We start from the raw sequence: 21097 nt of genomic DNA on the forward strand, positions 1-21097 counted from the left end.
CAAAGAGTTGAAAACATGTTAACATGTTATTGATAGATTGTCAAATTGTAAATCCCAGAATCTGTACGAAACATTTTAATACATTTCCCTATTATTTTATAAATAGCAAAGTTCCAATGGTGAATCCCAGAATAAGAATACTGATAAGAAAAATTAACAATTTAAGAATAATAAAAAAGTGAAAATAAATCCCCTTTTTTGGACCCAACATAAACCTTATAAAAGACATCCATTGCTCGAAAATTCATCAGTAAATCCAACGTATTCAAATAATAAACATAATACAAAATGTTCTCCTTAAAGTGTATTCTTCTGGTGGCCTCCTGCCTAGTTCTAACTGCTACTGCTTCACCTATAGAATTTGCTGATTTCTATGAACTTCAACCACAAGATGCTGTGAACTATGAATATGAACCGGTATTATCTCGACAAGTAAGATCACCTCAGCATGGTAGTATCGATTTGGGTGCAAGAAAGGATCAATATGGACGTTCAGCTTCAGTTAACTATAATCATAATTTATACAGCAGCAGTGATGGCCGTGGATCGATTGATGCTTATGCTCAAGCTTCCCGCAATTTTGACTACAATCGTAATGATTTCGGTGGTGGCATCCGTGGATCCTGGAGATTTTAAATACGTTTTAGCTTTATTTTTTTGTGTATTAAGGAAAATAATAAATGATTGAATAATTTATTTGAAACAATGTATTGTGTTTGTTTAGTTAATCATATAGTTTGCCTATATTAAGCTGTAGATTTAAAAACAATATTTTAAAGTTATAAAAGTTAAAAATTTACAAATAAACAATTCAAATTTTCACCTGAATTTTCTATAAAAACAATTTTTTTTATTAAAAATTTACCAATCACTTGATTTTCTATAAATAGGTATCGACAACTTCTGAATTTCTCTAAACCATTAAAAGATCACACAAATGTCCATACATAATGAATTTCAGTAGAAAATCTATCGCCTTAAGATCGAATGATCACTTGATTTTCTATAGACAATTTATCGATCACTTTATTTTATATTGAAAATGTATCGTTCACTTGAAATTTGTCAATCATTTGAATTCCCTAAAGAAATATTTCGATCCTATAGAAGATATGTCTTCATTTTCTATAAAAATGTATCGATTCTCGATCATTTTTGTTTAGAACATTTATCCACCAATAGATTTCCTAGTGATTTATCGATCTCTTAAATTGTCTATAAAAAATTATCGAACTCTCGAATTTTCGATAAATAGAATAGTAATGTAACGCCCACTAGAATTTTTATAGAACATTATCGATCTCTTGAATTTTCTATAAAAAATGTATCGATCATATCATTTTATATAGAAAAAATGTGTTTTCTGAGCTGATCTTTCTTGTCCTAATAGGCTTGTATTGGTATTTAAAATATCGTGTGGTTGAATGGAAATCTACAAATTGAATAAGTGATGCAATATCCGATAAAATTTATTATAGAGTACATGTCGTGTAATTTCCTTAAATATCTCGGTGATCAATTCAGACTATAGTCTGTTACTTAAACAATATGTAAATATGTATATTTTTAAATAATTTAATAACTTGAGGTATTGTAAAGTTTATAAATCCATACAATTTACAATAAATATGCAGTAAGTCATAAGTTTTCAAACAATTCGTTAAGAAAATAAATCTTAACTTATAGCATAAAATGTTTTCTTTAAAATTTGTTCTATTATTAACTGCCTGCTTTATCTTAACTGCAACAGCATTTCCTGTTTGGGATTATATACAATCTGAAACATCTGAGAAGAAAAATATGTATGATCTGTATGTAGTGCGTCACCTGCGTTCAAGCGGACAAGGAATTATTGAGGAGGAGCCTATTACATAGGATAGATTTTGAGATTTAATATATCCATTGGTTTTGCTGAAGACGGTTAATGATGATACCGATTTGAAGGTAACATTCGAGGATCGCGTATGTTTTAAAATAAATTTCAAACGTATTTTATTAATATCAAATGGTTTACTTCTTTATACACTAGCTATCTTGAGGTGGAGTCCCAAACAATTTAGCAACATTACAGTATTATTGTATAGTTTAGGCTTATTTAATTGGTCCATAACTCTATTTCTTAAAATAGATCATAGACCACAGAGAAATATTTACATTTGTGGTATTTTAAATAAATAGTCTGAAATCAGTAATGCTTCAAGAATGTCACCACTTTAGTCATGCATGATATTACGAAACCTTGAAGAAAAGCATCAATCCATCCATCCATCTATCTATCTATCTATCTATCTATCTATCTATCTATCTATCTATCTATCTATCTATCTATCTATCTATCTATCTATCTATCTATCTAGCTATCTATCTATCTATCACTATCTATCTATCTATCTATCTATCTATCTATCTATCTATCTATCTATCTACTATCTATCTATCTATCTATCTATCTATCTATCTATCTATCTATCTATCTATCTATCTATCTATCTATCTATCTATCTATCTATCTATCTATCTATCTATCTATCTATCTATCTATCTATCTATCTATCTATCTATCTATCTATCTATCTATCTATCTATCTATCTATCTATCTATCTATCTATCTATCTAGCTATCTATCTATCTATCTATCTATCTATCTATCTATCTATCTATCTATCTATCTATCTATCTATCTTCTATCTATCTATCTATCTATCTATCTATCTATCTATCTATCTATCTATCTATCTATCTATCTATCTATCTATCTATCTATCTATCTATCTTCTATCTATCTATCTATCTATCTATCTATCTATCTATCTATCTATCTATCTATCTATCTATCTATCTATCTATCTATCTATCTATCTATCTATCTATCTATCTATCTATCTATCTATCTACCTATCCATCCATCCATCCATCCATCCATCCATCCATCCATAAATTAAAAACTTAAACCTAAAACAATCCTTCTTGAACCTGACCTATTTTGTAGCTGAATAACTGAAGCTATGATTGTATTGAGGTATCTTATCAAATAAACATTATTTGTAAATCTTATTACTTCCAGTTAAAAATGTATAAATCATCTCTATTCAAAATATTCAGACATACATTATGTATGCTTTTTTTTAAAAGGGGATTTTATTGCATTTGATAATAGCTTCACAAGCACCTTATTATGAAATAAGTGTTTATTGAAATTGAGTTCATTGTCTTAAAAAATAATATTTGAATAATTTTTTAATAGGTAAATCCCAGAATATGAAAACTGATAAGAAAATCTTATAAAAATATTGAAACACCAAATGTAGATCCCCTTTTCCTAATACAAAACATATGTATATAAGATCGGCTCTTCTTACTATACGATCAGTAAATCCGGAGCATCCAAATATTAAACAAATTATTACTTAAAATGTTCTCTATAAAGTATATACTTTTGTTGGCCTCCTGCCTTATCCTAACTGCAACAGCTTCACCCATAGAATTTGTAGATATCTATGAATTGGAGCCAGAAAATTCAGAATATTACCAGTATGAGCCGGTATTATCTCGACAAGTTAGATCACCTCAACATGGTAATATTGATTTCGGTGTAAAACAGGATCAATTTGGTCGTGAAGCTTCGGTCAACTATAACCACAATTTGTACAGCAGCAGTGATGGTCGTGGTTCTATTGATGCTTATGCTCAAGCTTCAAGAAATTTCGACCATAATCGCAATGATTTTGGTGGTGGCATCATTGGATCTTGGAGATTTTAAGTGATTTATATTTAATTTGATATAAATAAATAAACAGCTGATTAATTTATTTTAAATTATTTCTTGTGATTTTTATATTGGGAGGTGGAAATCTATAATTCTAAATTTTGAAAATTCAAAAGATCGAGTTAAAGCGTTAACATGATTGCTTGTACCTCGTCAGGTAAAATTTCTTGGTAATAATATTTAATACATTTAATAATATATTTTTTATATCTTATTATTCTTTTCTGAATAATATAAGACATTAAAACCCCCTTTTAAAAATAGCCTCATACATTTACGGTACCCACATAACTTTAAATAGATTCCTTGATTCAATATTTAATACTAAACTTGCTATCACGATGAGTATATAAATCCATTTTAAACATATCTAAAGCACGCAGTAAATCAAAAGTACTCGAAGAATAAGTTTACTAAAGCTAAAATAAAAAAAATGCTCTCTTTAAAATGTGTTGTTTTGTTCGCTGCCTGTCTAATCCTGGCGGTTTCAGCCTTGCCGGCAGCCCATTTTTACGATCCTGAACCATCTGTTTTAAGTCAGATTAATCAACCGGCCTTAGGACGTCACATACGTTCTCCAAAAGGTGGACATATTGATTTGGACGTTAAAAAGGATCAATCCGGTAGTCAGGCCTCAGTTAATTACAATCAAAATATTTTCACCAGTCATGATGGTCGAGGATCCGTTGACGCCTATGCTCAAGCATCACGTGATTTTAGTCATAATCGTAATGATTTCAGTGGTGGCATTCGTGGATCGTGGAAATTTTAACTACAATAAAGATATTGTTATCAGCTGTGATCGTCAATGATCGGCTGAGGCTAAAGTATCTACATAACATAACCGTAAAGATATGAAACTTATATAAATAAATATTTGCGTAAAAAATAAAATACTGGAATTATTTTTCAAATGCAAGGAGTTATTTCTTATTTAGATGAACTAACCGCATATTATTTTGATACATTAGCCACAAAATGTGAAAATAGTTTTCTAAAACGTAGTTCAGTCGATACCCTACAGAAAATTCAACTGGTTGATAAATTTTCTATAAAAATTTAAGTAATCGATAACATTTTTATGTAATATTTAGGTGGTCGATAATTTTTTGTAGAAAATTAAAGTGATTTTTAAATTTTCTATAAAAATTAAAGTGATCATTAAATTTTCTAACGAATAAAAAGTGATCGATAAAATTGTATAAATAATAAAATGATCGATAATGTTATATACAAATTTAATGCTCGAAATAGAAAATTCAACTAATCTTTAAAAATTTTTATAAATTTCAAGTGATCGAAAATTTTCTATAGAAAAAAACCAGTGATTGATACATTTTCAATAAAACTTTTGACTGATCGATAAACTTTCTATAAAAACTTCAAAAGATTGATACATTTTTTATAGAGATCAAGAGATCTTTAAATTATCATAGCAAATTCAAGTGATCAGAAATGTCTTTAAAAATTAAAATGATCAATTTTCCATAAATATTTTCTATAGGAAATTAAAGTTATCAATAATTTTCTATGGGAAATTAGAGTAATCGATATAGTTTTTATAGAAAATGAAAGTTTTATAGAAAAATTAAAATTTGTAAAAAATTGAAGTCATAATTTTTCGATAATTTTTCTATAGAAAATTAAATTGATCGATAAATTTTCTGTCGGAAATTTTAGTCGATACATTTTTTATAGAAAATGAAAGTGATCGATATATTTTCTATGGAAAATTAAAGTGATCGAAATATTTTTTATAGAAAATTAAAGTGATCGACAAATTTTCTACAGAAAATTAAAGTGATCGTGATTTCCTCTATAAAATTTAAGTGATTGATAAATTTTTTATAGAAAAAGAAAGTGATCGATAATTTTTCTATAGAAAATTTAAGTGATCGATATATTTTCTATGGAAAATTAAAGCGATTGATATATTTTCTATAAAAAATTAAAGTGATCGATAAATTTTCAATGGAAAATTAAAGTGATCGATAAATTTTCAATGGAAAATTAAAGTGATCGATAAATTTTCTATAAAAAATTAAAGTGATCGATAAATTTTCTATAGAAAATGAAAGTGATCGATAAATTTTCCATAGAAAATTAAAGTGATCGATAAATTTTCCATAGAAAATTAAAGTGATCGATAAATTTTCTATAGAAAATGAAAGTGATTGATAAATTTTCTATAGAAAATGATAGTGATCGATAAACTTCCAATAGAAAATTAAACTGATAGATAATATTTATATAAAAATTTCAAGTGATCGATAAATTTTGGAAAATTAAAGTGATCGATATAAAAATGAATGTCTGTTTATTTGTTTGTTTGAAGTCTATAGACGGTTAAACGGCTTGACCGATTTTCTTGAAATTTTAACAGTACCTTCCTGTATATCTAGAAGGAACTATAGGCTACTTTTTATTTTAAAATTTCAACTAGGCAAGGTGCCACGCCTACTTATTAAATAACTATTAAAAGTCATATATCTTGGAAACTGGTACAATTGGAGTTCTCAAATTTTGCACGGACAACTTTGACATTCATAATAATATTTTTGGACACAATAGGCGGAATGACTATAGTGGGCGTGGCATCTTCCATATTAAAAAAATATTAAATCAGTATATCACGGACAATGTAACAGTTAGAGACCTCAAATTTGGTCGGAACCACATAAGTCTCAATATGATTAGCTAGGATAAAAAGTTGGCGGACTAGCAGCAGGGGGCGTGGCACTTCCCATATTAATTAAATACACAAATTCGTTTATCTTGGAAACTATTAGAGTTAAAAGCTTCAAATTTTGCACGAAGAACTTTAGCATACATGTAAATATTTTGGGTAATAAATTGGCGGACTACCCATGGGGGGAGCGGCACCTCCCATATTAATAAAATACAAAAAAATATTTTATTTAAGAAACTAATAGAACTAGATTCCTAAAATTTTGCAAAAAGGACTTTCATATTGATCTGAACATTTTGGGGGAAAATAGCGGACTTTCATCAGGGGGTGGCTTGGAACCCCCATATGAATTATATAGAAAAATTTGTATTTCTGAGATACTGTAGAAGCTAGAATCTTCAAATTTTACACGAAGAACTTTGACATTCATGTGAAAATTTGAATGGAGGGATTGGCCTTTTCCATATGAATTAAATTCAGAAAAGTTGGCGAACTTGCAATAATTTGAGTAGCATCTCCTAGGTGGGTTGTAGCATCTCCTTAGTGGGTTTTTTTTTTTGGCTTTTAGGGTAGCAAAGCACATTGGGTATAGCTAGTTTTCTATAAAAAACACAATTAAGTTTCATTTTTGAAAATTTAAGTTGTAGAATTTTCATTTTAAATATCAATAACAGTAAAACTGAAAAATAAAAATGATCAATAAATAATTTACAAAAAATCTAAGTGATCGATACATTTTTGCATAAAATAATTAAGTGATCTATAGAAAATTGATGTTATTGAAACCAGTTTTCACTAAATTTTAATTATTTTTTCAAATAATATAAAACAAATTATTTTCGAATATTTGTTTGTTATTTTCGTATTAATATTTTATTATTTTTTGTTTATTTATTTTTTTTTATTATATACAAAAAAAGCACTCATACACAGTCTTAAACAACTAAGTTATCACATTAATTAATTTATATGTTCTTTTCATTACGACTAAATTGATTATAATTTAAATATATCTTAAAACAATGAATAACAAATTTAGAACAAATTTCTTAAGAAAGGGAATTTTGAAGGAAAAAACATACAATTTAAAAGCAAAAATAATAATAATAATTATAAAAAAATTAAAAACAATTAAGTAAAAAAAGCGACAGCAGCTAAAACTATAAAGAGAGATAGATATATTTTAATACACACATAAACATTCATACTTTTATATAATTATTTAAATAATAATAATATTAATTGACAAAATGAGTAATTCTTTCCAAAACAAAAAATGACTTAATTTAATTACAATTAAAATTGACATTTAATAAACGACTTCAACATAATTATTATTATTTAATTATTTAACTAAAAATATGATTTAAAAAAAAAATAATTAAAATTAATTGTCTTTTATGAAAATTATTATGTTTTTTTTATAACTTTTTGGTATGTTGTGTGATGTTTAAGAAAAATTTAAATTTGATTTATACTTGATGACTAAAACGGGAAACTAATGAGTAAAGCTTTTTCATTTAACTTAAAGGATTTTAGGATTAGAACACTTAATTATAATAAATATTATATATGTATATGTAAATGAAGTAGTATAAATTATAAATGAATAAACTTAAATATTAAAGTAAACGTTCATTTGTATCAAAAATTCGATCATAATTTTCTATTAAAACTTTGGTTAAAGTGTTCATGCGCCCAATCATATCGTATGTATCATTAAGGGCAAATAACGAGGGTCCCCAGACAATGGCCATATTGGAAGCATTCATGCGATTTGAAGAACTGCAGGCAGCGACACTGTAATAGGAAATTAAGAGAAGGATTAATACAATTAAAAATTGTTTCTTTTAAAGGTAGAGCAACAACTTACTTTGTTAAATGTTTTATCAAAAATCTCAGTGTTGACTTGTTGGGCTCCTTCATCTCTTCGATGGCTATTCGTATCGTATCCAGGCTTTCTTTATCTGCCAAATTTACCGTTATACGATTATAGATATCTTGTGGTATTAACGGTTCCGGTAAATCTCGGAAAAATTGTTTCAATAAACTTGTTACCGTATGTATATCATCGGCTACTATAAGTTTTGAATCATATATATAACTTTTTGTTAGTTTTAATTTCAACTCGTCTATGGAGAATTTATTGCCGCAGGCACGATATAGACCATCTTGTATAATACGATCTTTACGTTCGATATAATCAACTGTGTCAACTACGAAACGTGGCACATTTTGTTGCAATTCAAGTTGATGTAGTGGTGCACCAAATATGGGTGGTTTCGGTTTAAGACCATCCTCCAGATAGAGACTAGTCGATTGACTGGCACGATTTCTTTTGTAGACTTTTTTGTCGCCTTTGGGTGAACTTCTGCTGGAAGAAATGGGGGGAAGGAAGGGAAAAAATAAGTAAAAGGATATATTTATAAAATGTATGTATTCTCATTAATGAAAAATTTTTACAAAATCAAACCTTTTGATTTAGGGTCTTATTTAAAAATCAGAATTCTATTATTTTACTATTTATTCTAATTCGATTTTTGAGTTTATAAAGTTACTTTTGTAACGATTTCATTTATATTCAAAAATGGTTTAGTTACGTAAATACAGATTTTTTTTTATCAGAATCTACTCGCGTTTTTAACACCTACGTTTTCTTTATTAAAAATATCTGTCAAAGTGACAAGTACGTGCTTGTCTTAAGTAATGCATTTTCATTAGAAATATTTCCATTATGCAGTAAATTATTTGAAATTATGTGAACAGTCATCTACTTTTCTTTTTTTGATCATCGTTAAATCGCTGGAAATCGATCCCTTATAATTTGTGTGGGGGGGTTAGGTTTCAGAGGCTCGGGTTCATGACTAGCCCCATTGTTCATACCACGAAATAGTCTTGGTGCATTTATTCTAGAGAGATCTGCCACGTCATTATAGAACAATTGAATTTTCGGATAAAGCAGGTCAGGGGATCTTATTTGGGGGGTTAAAGCTGGTTTTCGGGGGGGGGGGGTCCACTTTATGGGGGCCATCCGAAATCGTGGATATTGTAAATTTTCAATACCATGAAGGAATATTTGTGGAAAATTTCAACCCTCTACCTCTTTCCGTTCGGCCTCTATCGTGCTTTCAACAGATAGATAGACAGACAGACATGGCTAGATCGTTTTAGAATTTAATAAGACCACAGAATATTTATATATACTTTTGTGGATCTATGACCAATATTTCGATGTATTATAAACGGAATGACAAAATTATGGTGGGTATAAAAACAAGAGCCCAGATGATCAGTAAAAAATGCTCTCTCGAATGCACAGAATGCTTAATCACAAAAAGGTCTGGGAGTTCAAAAAAGAACCTAGAAATTAGAAATTGGATCTGACTCTTTATATTATAAAAATTAGACAAATTGATTAAACCGATATAAATGTTTTTATAGGAAAGTAGTTGGTTTGAATAAAATGTCCTAAAGCCCTGCCAAATAGCGTAAACAAAGGGGCCGGGAAATTATAGTATTTATTCCTTTATTATGTTCAGACTAGGGATGAGAAATCCAGTTATTAAAAAAAACAGTTCTTAGAAAACATTATTTGTAAATCATTGTTCTTTAAAACAATTCATCATACACTATGAACATGAGAACTTTACCCGAGCAATGCTTCTAATATGATCTTAAGATTGCCAAACATTACGCATTAAGCAACGGGACTGAGGTAGGCGGATATTAAATAGATCTAGGCACTTGAGCATGTAGTGGGTCGACTCTAGCTAAAACTTGTGGTTGGAAAAGTACAAGATTGGGTTTGAACTACATGCAAGGTATTCGGACTCAATACTCGGTAAAGCGCTATGACTTCTATTTTTCTAGATTCAACATGAGAAATATTCGAATCGAAAGAATTACATATTCCTTTTGGGGTGTCATCTTCTATAATTTTCTTCTATAAAATATCGCTCAGAACAAAAACGACGGTATTGAAAAAATTATTGTGTTTTCAAGTACATTTTAAGTCAAAATTTAGTCTTTATGTGTACTTACATATTGAGAATTCCTCGTTGGACTGAAAAGAAAAAAAAAAAGACAAGAAAAATATTTATTACTAAGTTATATTCTTGTAAAAAATTTTAAAAGTTATAACAATTATGTTTATTTAGAAATTAAATTAGACATGCCTAATCATGCCAATAACTAGCGACTCGATCTTATAGATGTTGATCCACCTTCAACATCTATAATATCGAGTCATTTGAAGTGATATGAAGTATAACAATTTACTCATTTATCAGATTTATTATGCAGAGTTGTGTTACTGATCAAGTTTTCTTTATAGACATTTTAAAGAGATTTATTTAATTGATCACTAATTACATATTTTAAGATTTGTCTGTTTGATTTAAGATCGATTGCATATATGATATGAAAATTAAATTGATTTAAGAACTTCCAAGATTGACTTAATCCCAAAATGAGCTTGATTTGAAATCGTTGTCAACATTGCAACAATTCGTTGTCGAAATCTAAATTTTATACACATCCGTTGTCTAAATGTTAACAAACGTGGTAAGCTCACTATTGTTAACGGATTGTTTGTCAATAGTGAGCTTAACACGTTTGTTAACATTTAGACAACGGATGTGTATAAAATTTAGATTTGGAAAACGAATTGTTATAATGTTGTCAACATTACATAGTGTTGTAGTACGATGTATATACTTTGACATCAATTTGGTACCAGGCGTGTATATTTCTTTTTCCCACTGTGTACTTCAATCTTAAATAACCAGCAATTCCCTTCTACAATAAAGGCATTTGGGTGCAAAAATTGGCAACGGATGGTATTGACAACGGATGGTATTGAAAAATTACAAACAGTTTGATGTCAATTTGGTACCAGGCGGGTATATTTCTTTTTCCCTCATTGGGTGCAAAAATTAGCCAATTGAGAAATTGCTTGATCGGTGTTCAATTACATTATAGTTATTTTCATTAATTAGTTTTAGAAAATTTTTATATTTCAGAACATTTCTCTTATTAAGGAAATATTTATATCCCATTATATCCCACTTTTAAAGTTAAAATTTGTTTATAAAATTATATTTATAATTCTACTTTATTATTATTTCATACTTTTATCACCTAAAATACTCATTTTTGTAGAAATTCGTTTTGTATTTTCTGCAAATTATTCGTTTTTTTTTTAATTTTTCGTTATTAATTAGTTCGTTTAATCGTTGTTTTTGATTTTTTAATTTCAAATATTAATTTTATTTCGTTTACATTTCTAATTAACACTTTATCGTTTTAAGTAATTGGATTTCTGAGAGCAAACTACAGAAATGATTCCATTTAATTGCGGCTTATAAAAGTGACTAAGTAAATTATATAAATTTCAACGCCTATAATAACACGTAGCCACAATTATACGCATTTTATTTTATTGAACTTATTGGTCTTATAATTTCTTAGTGGTTTCAGATCCCTTAAACTGCTAATTTCAACTCTCTGTGTGGTGATTAAGTACCATATAAATACATTTTGTTTTTCAGCGTCATAACTTGCATAAATTATAAATGCAAAGACAGTTTTTCGAAAGAAACAAAAACTGAAACAACAAAAAATTGTTTAATAGATTTTATTCACTAAAAACGTTTATGGATATATGGCTGACTTGCTGCTTAAGTGATGAAGTTATGATTCATGTTTTTGGATTTTTTCTTCTTTTTTTCAGTAATATTTATTTAAATTTGTTTTTGCATTTATATACCAACAATTTCTTATTTATTATATAAAAGTTTTGATTTGTTTTTGAATTATCGTCAGTTTGTAATTTATTTTTTTTTATTTTTTTTTTTTTTTTGCAGGTATGTCTGTAAAAATTCGCATAATGAATGGAAACGATTGATGCACCTTTTCCTATAAGGTATGTTATGGTTATTGTTGTTGTTGGTGGTAGTAATGGGTTGGTAATTTTTCTACTGAATTGATGAATAGTTAGAGGCTTTATTATTAATTATTACAAACTTTTATTTTTTATGTTATTTATGAGAAAAAACGTTTTTATTTGCTGGTTATTTATTAAAGTTTTCATTTTTATGAAAGGAAAATTTTTGTATTTTTTTTCTTTTTGAAATTTTTGTAATAATGATTTCCTCAATATAATTACAATTAATTTTCTTTGAATCGCAATTATTAAGGAATTTCAAAAAAAAGCAGTACATTTGACTTTAATAGCCCATAATGATTTAAACCGTTCGCTTTTCTAACTGTTGAGATAAATTGTATTAACAATATTCTAAACTAAATGAGAATTATAATACATGAAACGCACTGTACGCATTTAAAGTGTATCTTTCAAAATTTAGTAAAATATGTTTAACTACTCACTTGGCGAAAATCGCGTATACATATTAGCCAAACGTTCACCAATTGTTTTTTTGTCATCTTCGTTGGGCAGATCTAGATTATCTGTTGATCGACTTTTGAAACGTTGAATAAACTGTTGAGGTTGTGTATCGGGCGACTGATCGATGTCTTCTTTTATCTGTTGGGCACGTCTTATTTCACACTCGGAAACGATCTAAAAATATATTAATAGAAAATAAATAAAATAATTTACATCTTTAAAGCTGATTAAGTCAAATTTTCAGTCTATTTACAAATATTTTTCAGGGATTTTTAATTGGTCGAATTAACTTTTTAATTATGTTCAATATTCTAATTTTGTTCTAGTTCAGTTCTAGTTCAGTTCTAGTTCAGTTCTAGTTCAATTCTAGTTCAATTCTAGTTCAGTTCTAGTTCAGTTCTAGTTCAGTTCTAGTTCAGTTCTAGTTCAGTTCTAGTTCAGTTCTAGTTCAGTTCTAGTTCAGTTCTAGTTCAGTTCTAGTTAAGTTCTAGTTTAGTTCTAGTTCAGTTCTAGTTCAGGTCTAGTTCAGTTCTAGTTCAGTTCTAGTTCAGTTCTAGTTCAGTTCTAGATCAGTTCTAGTTCAGTTCTAGTTCAGTTCTAGTTAGTTCTAGTTAGTTCTAGTTCAGTTCTAGTTCAGTTCTAGTTCAGTTCTAGTTCAGTTCTAGTTCAGTTCTAGTTCAGTTCTAGTTCAGTTCTAGTTCAGTTCTAGTTCAGTTCTAGTTCAGTTCTAGTTCAGTTCTAGTTCAGTTCTAGTTCAGTTCTAGTTCAGTTCTAGTTCAGTTCTAGTTCAGTTCTAGTTCAGTTCTAGTTCAGTTCTAGTTCAGTTTAGTTCAGTTTAGTTCAGTTCTAGTTCAGTTCTAGTTCAGTTCTAGTTCAGTTCTAGTTCAGTTCTAGTTCAGTTTCTAGTTCAGTTCTAGTTCTAGTTCAGTTCTAGTTCAGTTCTAGTCAGTTCTAGTTCAGTTCTAGTTCAGTTCTAGTTCAGTTCTAGTTTCAGTTCTAGTTCAGTTCTAGTTCAGTTCTAGTTCAGTTCTAGTTCAGTTCTAGTTCAGTTCTAGTTCAGTTCTAGTTCAGTTCTAGTTCATTCTAGTTCAGTTCTAGTTCAGTTCTAGTTCAGTTTAGTTCAGTTCTAGTTCAGTTCTAGTTCAGTTCTAGTTCAGTTCTAGTTCAGTTCTAGTTCAGTTCTAGTTCAGTTCTAGTTCAGTTCAGTTCTAGTTCAGTTCTAGTTCAGTTCTAGTTTAGTTCTAGTTCAGTTCTAGTTTAGTTCTAGTTCAGTTCTAGTTCAGTTCTAGTTCAGTTCTAGTTCAGTTCTAGTTCAGTTCTAGTTCAGTTCTAGTTCAGTTCTAGTTCAGTTCTAGTTCAGTTCTAGTTCAGTTCTAGTTCAGTTCTAGTTCAGTTCTAGTTCAGTTCTAGTTCAGTTCTAGTTCAGTTCTAGTTCAGTTCTAATTCAGTTCTAGTTCTAGTTCAGTTCTAGTTCAGTTCTAGTTCAGTTCTAGTTCAGTTCTAGTTCAGTTCTAGTTCAGTTCTAGTTCAGTTCTAGTTCAGTTCTAGTTCAGATCTAGTTCAGTACTAGTTCTAGTTCAGTTCTAGTTCAGTTCTAGTTCAGTTCTAGTTCAGTTTGTTCAGTTCTAGTTCAGTTCTAGTTTAGTTCAGTTCTAGTTCAGTTCTAGTTCAGTTCTAGTTCAGTTCTAGTTCAGTTCTAGTTCAGTTCTAGTTCAGTTCTAGTTCAGTTCTAGTTCAGTTCTAGTTCAGTTGTAGTTCAGTTTGTAGTTCAGTTCTTGTTCAGTTCTAGTTCAGTTCTAATTCAGTTCTAGTTCAGTTCTAGTTCAGTTCTAGTTCAGTTCTAATTCAGTTCTAGTTCAATTCTAGTTCAGTTCAGTTCTAGTGCGGTTCTAGTTCGGTTCTAGTTCAGTTCTAATTCCGTTCTAGTTCAGTTATAGTTCAGTTCTTGTTCAGTTCTACTTCAGTTCAGTTCTAGTTCAGTTCTAGTTTGGTACTAGTTTAGTTCTAGTTTAGTTCTAGTTCAGTTCTTTTTTTTGTCAAAAAGTGTTTCATAATGATGCTTTTTCTATAAAACACATAAAAGTATAAAAAATTAAAAACTTTTTTTTGGCAAATGCAATTAATGTATTTCAGTTTTGTGTCTTCATCCAAATGATAACTATTTTTACTGAAAAATAAATATTATAACAGATAACAAATGCAGTCTCCGGCATATTGTTTAAATATTTTATTAATATTAAAAAGTAAACAAAACGTCAAATTGATATCAGTCACAAAATCAGCTCTTTAAATATTGAATGTAAAATGCAATTCCTCAAAACACACTATTGTTGAACGGTTCCCTTTATATACAGATAACAAATTTAACGTTAATTATTTTACAAAATTCTTGAAATATTATATAAGAAAATAAAGCATTTTTTAAAAAATATCAGAAACAGAAATAAGAATTATTGTAAATTAAATAAATAATATTGCTTAATAATAAAATAAAGCCAACAAAAAGAAGATAATAAAAAATATTATAATTCGAAAAAAGTTGCCCTCACCTTAAAAGAAGGTGCTGCGCTGCGTCTTCGCGTTATTGTTATTCACACATATTATTTATTATGGCAGTCAGTCATTCACATTTTGTAAATAATTATTAGTCAATCATTTTTAAATGACAAACCCTCCCCACTCTGACACAGTACTAATACTATTGACTGGCACATCCCAATACAGCCACGGTACAGTACTGCACAATTCATGGGTAACACCTAATGGATTGACTTTAATACTCGTCACAAATTCATAAAAAATAAACAAAATAATCACAGTAAAACGTAAACGTGCCCTCGTATATGACATCAGCTCACGTAGCATTGAATGATTTTTGTTTTTAAATTTTTCAGCTTTATTTTCATTTCTACTGAAATGCAAAACATTCCCTATTTGAACATTTATTGAAATTCTGTTTTTTTTTTTTTTTAAATTTAAAAATTAAACAAAACACAACAAAAACAAATAAATCAACAAAAGTTTACGGCTTGTTTTACTCTAAATGGTTAGTGCGCGTTAATAAGTCAGTCACTCAGGCATCTGTGGAGCTTAACTGTCACATCGGGGGTACTGCTGCACCGAAGGGGGGCCCAACCTAAAAATCATTGTTTTGTTTTCATTTGCAAATAGTAAGCTAGACAGTCACATACCTGAGTGTTCGTACGATCGATTGTAAATATTAAATATGCCCCCTTTATATGGTTGCATGATGGTGGTTATGGGTAGAATAGGGAACGAGTATGAGGAAACTTTTGTTTTCATGTTTTTGTTGTTTATTATTTTGTGTAAATTTTCTTAATTGTTAATTGATAATTTATTTTGTTTATAGGAAAAATTGTTGTTATTGTTTTTGTTCCGCATGAACATGGAAGAAATTGTTATTTGCTAAAAAAGCTAAATATTACTGGGGGTATTCACAGATTACTTTAATGGGGACTAAAATCTATTTATATTAGAGAAGCACGGAAAAAGACAATGGGGAAAAACAAAATGTAGATCATCAAGAGATCTGAACTAGAACTGAAATAGAACTGAACTAGAATTGAACTAGAACTGAACTAGAACTGAACTAGAACTGAACTAGAACTGAACTAGAACTGAACTAGAACTGAACTAGAACTGAACTAGAACTGAACTAGAACTGAACTAGAACTGAACTAGAACTGAACTAGAACTGAACTAGAACTGAACTAGAACTGAACTAGAACTAGAACTAGAACTGAACTAGAACTGAACTAGAACTGAACTAGAACTGAACTAGAACTGAACTAGAACTGAACTAGAACTGAACTCGAACTTAACTGAACCAGTTACCTTTTTCGAAACGTAAAATTGTTTAATCAAAAATTCCAAAAATCTAAAATGTTTGAATAATTCTACAGTCCAGCTAACGACATCTTGACTTTCCTACATGCAAAAAAAGAACGCAAATAAAACTCAAGTACTTCCACTTCCCCAATTAACAAATATTATTTACACAGCGTTTTTCTATAAACTAAAAAGTCTTTAATTTAAATTAGTCATTAAGACCATTCTAATCATTATTTTAAAATCTAAATTTATTAAGACCAAGACTCACTTACTATCTCACAAAAGCTATCGTTCTTAATTGTTGTTGGTTTTGTCATTTTTATCTAAATGGTAATCGGTACATTAGCCGGCCATCACTTTTTTTTGACACAAGGTACTTATTCGTATTTGGTACCAGTATTATTAAACACTATGAAAACAAGTTTAAACATAAAATAAATGTATATTTTTTTGTTATTATTTAACAGATATATTAAGTGTTCTACTACTCAAATATAAATATTAGCTTAAAAAGTTTTTAATTATTTTAACCTTGATAAATTCAACAAAACAAAGCAAAAAATATAAAACTTAATTCTTGTTACTCAATAGAGATTTTTAAAAAACTGGGGGGATTTTTGCCAGAGATCATTTTTTCAGCAGTTTTTATGTTGCATATTTTTTATATTTTCCCCTTTTTACTGGTCGGTTTATATGTTTTAGTTTTTAAATAAAAATGTATCGTTATCAGTTCTTCTTTTGGTGGAGGGGTTTTTTATTAATTATTTACTTAAAAATTTTTTTGTTTGTAAACATTTGTGAAAGCAGTATTGTTGGTAAATATATTTTTTCGTTATCATTAATATGTTGTATTCTCTTTAAATTTGATTGGGGAAAATATACCAAAAATTTATAAAACATATATACAACCGTTTTTTTGGGACGGAAAATAAGATATCGTTCTTTTAGTAAGTAAAAAATATCTGTTTAGTAAAACGTTTAGTGAACATGACTAGAACTGAACTAGAATTGAACTAAAACTGAACTAGAATTGAACTAGAACTGAACTAGAACTGAACTAGAACTGAACTAGAACCTGAACTAGAACTGAACTAGAACGGAACTAGAACTGAACTAGAACTGAACTAGAACTGAACTGGAACTGAACTAGAACTGAACTAGAACTGAACTAGAACTGAACTAGAACTGAACTAGAACTGAACTAGAACTGAACTAGAACTGAACTAGAACTGAACTAGAACTGAACTAGAACTGAACTAGAACTGAACTAGAACTGAACTAGAACTGAACTAGAACTGAACTAGAACTGAACTAACTGAACTGAACTAGAACTGAACTAGAACTGAACTAGAACTGAACTAGAACTGAACTAGAACTGAACTAGAACTGAACTAGAACTGAACTAGAACTGAACTAGAACTGAACTAGAACTGAACTAGAACTGAACTAGAACTGAACTAGGAACTGAACTAGAACTGAACTAGAACTGAACTAAACTGAACTAGACTGAACTAGAACTGAACTAGAACTGAACTAGAACTGAACTAGAACTGAACTAGAACTGAACTAGAACTGAACTAGAACTGAACTAGAACTGAACTAGAACTGAACTAGAACTGAACTAGAACTGAACTAGAACTGAACTAGAACTGAACTAGACTGACTAGAACTGAACTAGAACTGAACTAGAACTGAACTAGAACTGAACTAGAACTGAACTAGAACTGAACTAGAACTGAACTAGAACTGAACTAGAACTGAACTAGAACTGAACTAGAACTGAACTAGAACTGAACTAGAACTGAACTAGAACTGAAACTAGAACTGAACTAGAACTGAACTAGAACTGAACTAGAACTGAACTAGAACTGAACTAGAACTGAACTAGAACTGAACTAGAACTGAACTAGAACTGAACTAGAACTGAACTAGAACTGAACTAGAACTGAACTAGAACTGAACTAGAACTGAACTAGAACTGAACTAGAACTGAACTAGAACTGAACTAGAACTGAACTAGAACTGAACTAGAACTGAACTAGAACTGAACTAGAACTGAACTAGAACTGAACTAGAACTGAACTAGAACTGAACTAGAACTGAACTAGAACTGAACTAGAACTGAACTAGAACGGAACTAGAACGGAACTAGAACTGAACTAGAACTGAACTAGAACTGAACTAGAACTGAACTAGAACTGAACTAGCACTGAACTAGAACTGAACTAGAACTGAACTAGAACTGAACTAGAACTGAACTAGAACTGAACTAGAACTGAACTAGAACTGAACTAGAACTGAACTAGAACTGAACTAGAACTGAACTAGAACTGAACTAGAACTGAACTAGAACTGAACTAGAACTGAACTAGAACTGAACTAGAACTGAACTAGAACTGAACTAGAACTGAACTAGAACTGAACTAGAACTGAACTAGAACTGAACTAGAACTGAACTAGAACTGAACTAGAACTGAACTAGAACTGAACTAGAACTGAACTAGAACTGAACTAGAACTGAACTAGAACTGAACTAGAACTGAACTAGAACTGAACTAGAACTGAACTAGAACTGAACTAGAACTGAACTAGAACTGAACTAGAACTGAACTAGAACTGAACTAGAACTGAACTAGAACTGAACTAGAACTGAACTAGAACTGAACTAGAACTGAACTAGAACTGAACTAGAACTGAACTAGAACTGAACTAGAACTGAACTAGAACTGAACTAGAACTGAACTAGAACTGAACTAGAACTGAACTAGAACTGAACTAGAACTGAACTAGAACTGAACTAGAACTGAACTAGAACTGAACTAGAACTGAACTAGAACTGAACTAGAACTGAACTAGAACTGAACTAGAACTGAACTAGAACTGAACTAGAACTGAACTAGAACTGAACTAGAACTGAACTAGAACTGAACTAGAACTGAACTAGAACTGAACTAGACTGAACTAGAACTGAACTAGAACTGAACTAGAACTGAACTAGAACTGAACTAGAACTGAACTAGAACTGAACTAGAACTGAACTAGAACTGAACTAGAACTGAACTAGAACTGAACTAGAACTGAACTAGAACTGAACAGAACTGAACTAGAACTGAACTAGAACTGAACTAGAACTGAACTAGAACTGAACTAGAACTGAACTAGAACTGAACAAGAACTAAACTAGAACTGAACTAGAACTGAACTAGAACTGAACTAGAACTGAACTAGAACTGAACTAGAACTGAACTAGAACTGAACTAGAACTGAACTAGAACTGAACTAGAACTGAACTAGAACTGAACTAGAACGAACAAGAACTGAACTAGAATTGAACTAGAACTGAACTAGAACTGAACTAGAACTGAACTAGAACATAGAACTGAACTAGAACTGAACTAGAACTGAACTAGAACTGAACTAGAACTGAACTAGAACTGAACTAGAACTGAACTAGAACTGAACTAGAACTGACTAGAACTGAACTAGAACTGAACTAGAACTGAACTAGAACTAAACTAGAACTGAACTAGAACTGAACTTAGAACTAACTATAACTGAAGTGCAATTGATCTAGAACTGAAATTTATTATCATGCATTGATGCACTTGCTATAATAAATAATCTGTCTAAATTAATTTCAATTCTTAATTAAGAAATAAAATTTCCTATTAGCCATAAAAGCAATTTGATATCATCAAATTTGTCTGTACAATTCAGAACTCCCGTTGTGGACATTTACAACTTTAAACGGCTGCAATTACATCTTTTTCATTATAAAATATGGTAAAAGTCCCACATTAAAATACACCTGCACTTATAGGTATTACTATATAAATTTTCATTGACATTGCATCATCTTCGATGTAGGTAAATAGCAATTGCGACTGAGTATCAATAACAATTCCATATATTTAACAAAAAGACAAAATGAAAAGCAATTTGCATTGTTTTCTACTCTCATCATCATGTTCGTAAACGTAATACTTTCAAGATACAACAATAGTAGAATACCAAATATGAACCGAGTGTGATCATATACATACACCTCAAATGGAGAACATTTATTGGACTTATTTGTAAGTTAAATATGAACAACTCTGTACGTGCAGCTGACAGTACAAGTTACTTTATTTAATTTATAACACAATAATTTTTTTTATATGAATGTGGTACATGCTTGTGTATAGAAATAGTCGCAAAATGCTGTATAAAAAGGAAGTGACTATAAATATTTGAAATTGTGGTGTGTGAGAGTATTAATCATTTTCTAAAGAAATTAATACTAAATAAATAAAATGAGAAGAAAAACTCAAAGTAAAAATTTCACTGTTGAAATACATGTATTATTTATAAAAAGAAACATGTATTATTTGTTAAATCACA

The 21097-nt window shown here is 29.6% G+C and overlaps 5 protein-coding genes across 13 annotated transcripts in view; 4 read left to right on the plus strand and 1 right to left on the minus strand.

Moving 5' to 3' along the window:
* LOC119604013 (putative uncharacterized protein DDB_G0289263) overlaps positions 1 to 21097 on the plus strand; it is a 280690-nt gene that overhangs the window by 14543 nt on the left and 245050 nt on the right. For 2 of the 3 annotated variants that reach the window (XM_037956336.1, XM_037956340.1), the window contains exon 2: positions 12321 to 12379. The exons of the other annotated variant lie outside the window; for it this stretch is intronic. The gene's annotated coding sequence lies outside the window, so the exon portion shown is untranslated. The remainder of the gene's footprint in view (positions 1 to 12320; positions 12380 to 21097) is intronic. 3 annotated transcript variants of the gene reach the window in all.
* Positions 250 to 706, plus strand: LOC119604022. Its single transcript, XM_037956356.1, has one exon. The coding sequence runs from the start codon at positions 289 to 291 to the stop codon at positions 634 to 636; it is 348 nt and encodes a 115-aa protein (XP_037812284.1). The 5' UTR covers positions 250 to 288; the 3' UTR covers positions 637 to 706.
* Positions 3353 to 3820, plus strand: LOC119604019. The gene has a single exon (XM_037956353.1). It carries the CDS (start codon positions 3414 to 3416, stop codon positions 3759 to 3761), a length of 348 nt encoding a protein of 115 aa, XP_037812281.1. The 5' UTR covers positions 3353 to 3413; the 3' UTR covers positions 3762 to 3820.
* LOC119604025 lies at positions 4025 to 4661 on the plus strand. The gene has a single exon (XM_037956358.1). The coding sequence runs from the start codon at positions 4201 to 4203 to the stop codon at positions 4537 to 4539; it is 339 nt and encodes a 112-aa protein (XP_037812286.1). The 5' UTR covers positions 4025 to 4200; the 3' UTR covers positions 4540 to 4661.
* The window catches only part of LOC119604014, a 32526-nt gene continuing 18742 nt past the window's right edge, over positions 7314 to 21097 (minus strand). For 6 of the 7 annotated variants that reach the window (XM_037956347.1, XM_037956344.1, XM_037956343.1 and 3 more), the window contains 4 exons: positions 12844 to 13036; positions 10498 to 10519; positions 8330 to 8830; positions 7314 to 8256 (listed from right to left, as the gene is read on the minus strand). In XM_037956347.1, coding sequence (XP_037812275.1) covers positions 8079 to 8256; positions 8330 to 8830; positions 10498 to 10519; positions 12844 to 13036 — 894 coding nt within the window. In that variant the 3' untranslated portion in view covers positions 7314 to 8078. The remainder of the gene's footprint in view (positions 8257 to 8329; positions 8831 to 10497; positions 10520 to 12843; positions 13037 to 21097) is intronic. The other variant, XM_037956348.1, reaches the window with a different exon arrangement.

This window comes from Lucilia sericata, unplaced genomic scaffold (genome assembly GCF_015586225.1).
Source record: "Lucilia sericata isolate MDLA Ls3-8-SP2 unplaced genomic scaffold, ASM1558622v1 Contig000353F_arrow, whole genome shotgun sequence".
NCBI lineage: Eukaryota > Metazoa > Arthropoda > Insecta > Diptera > Calliphoridae > Lucilia > Lucilia sericata.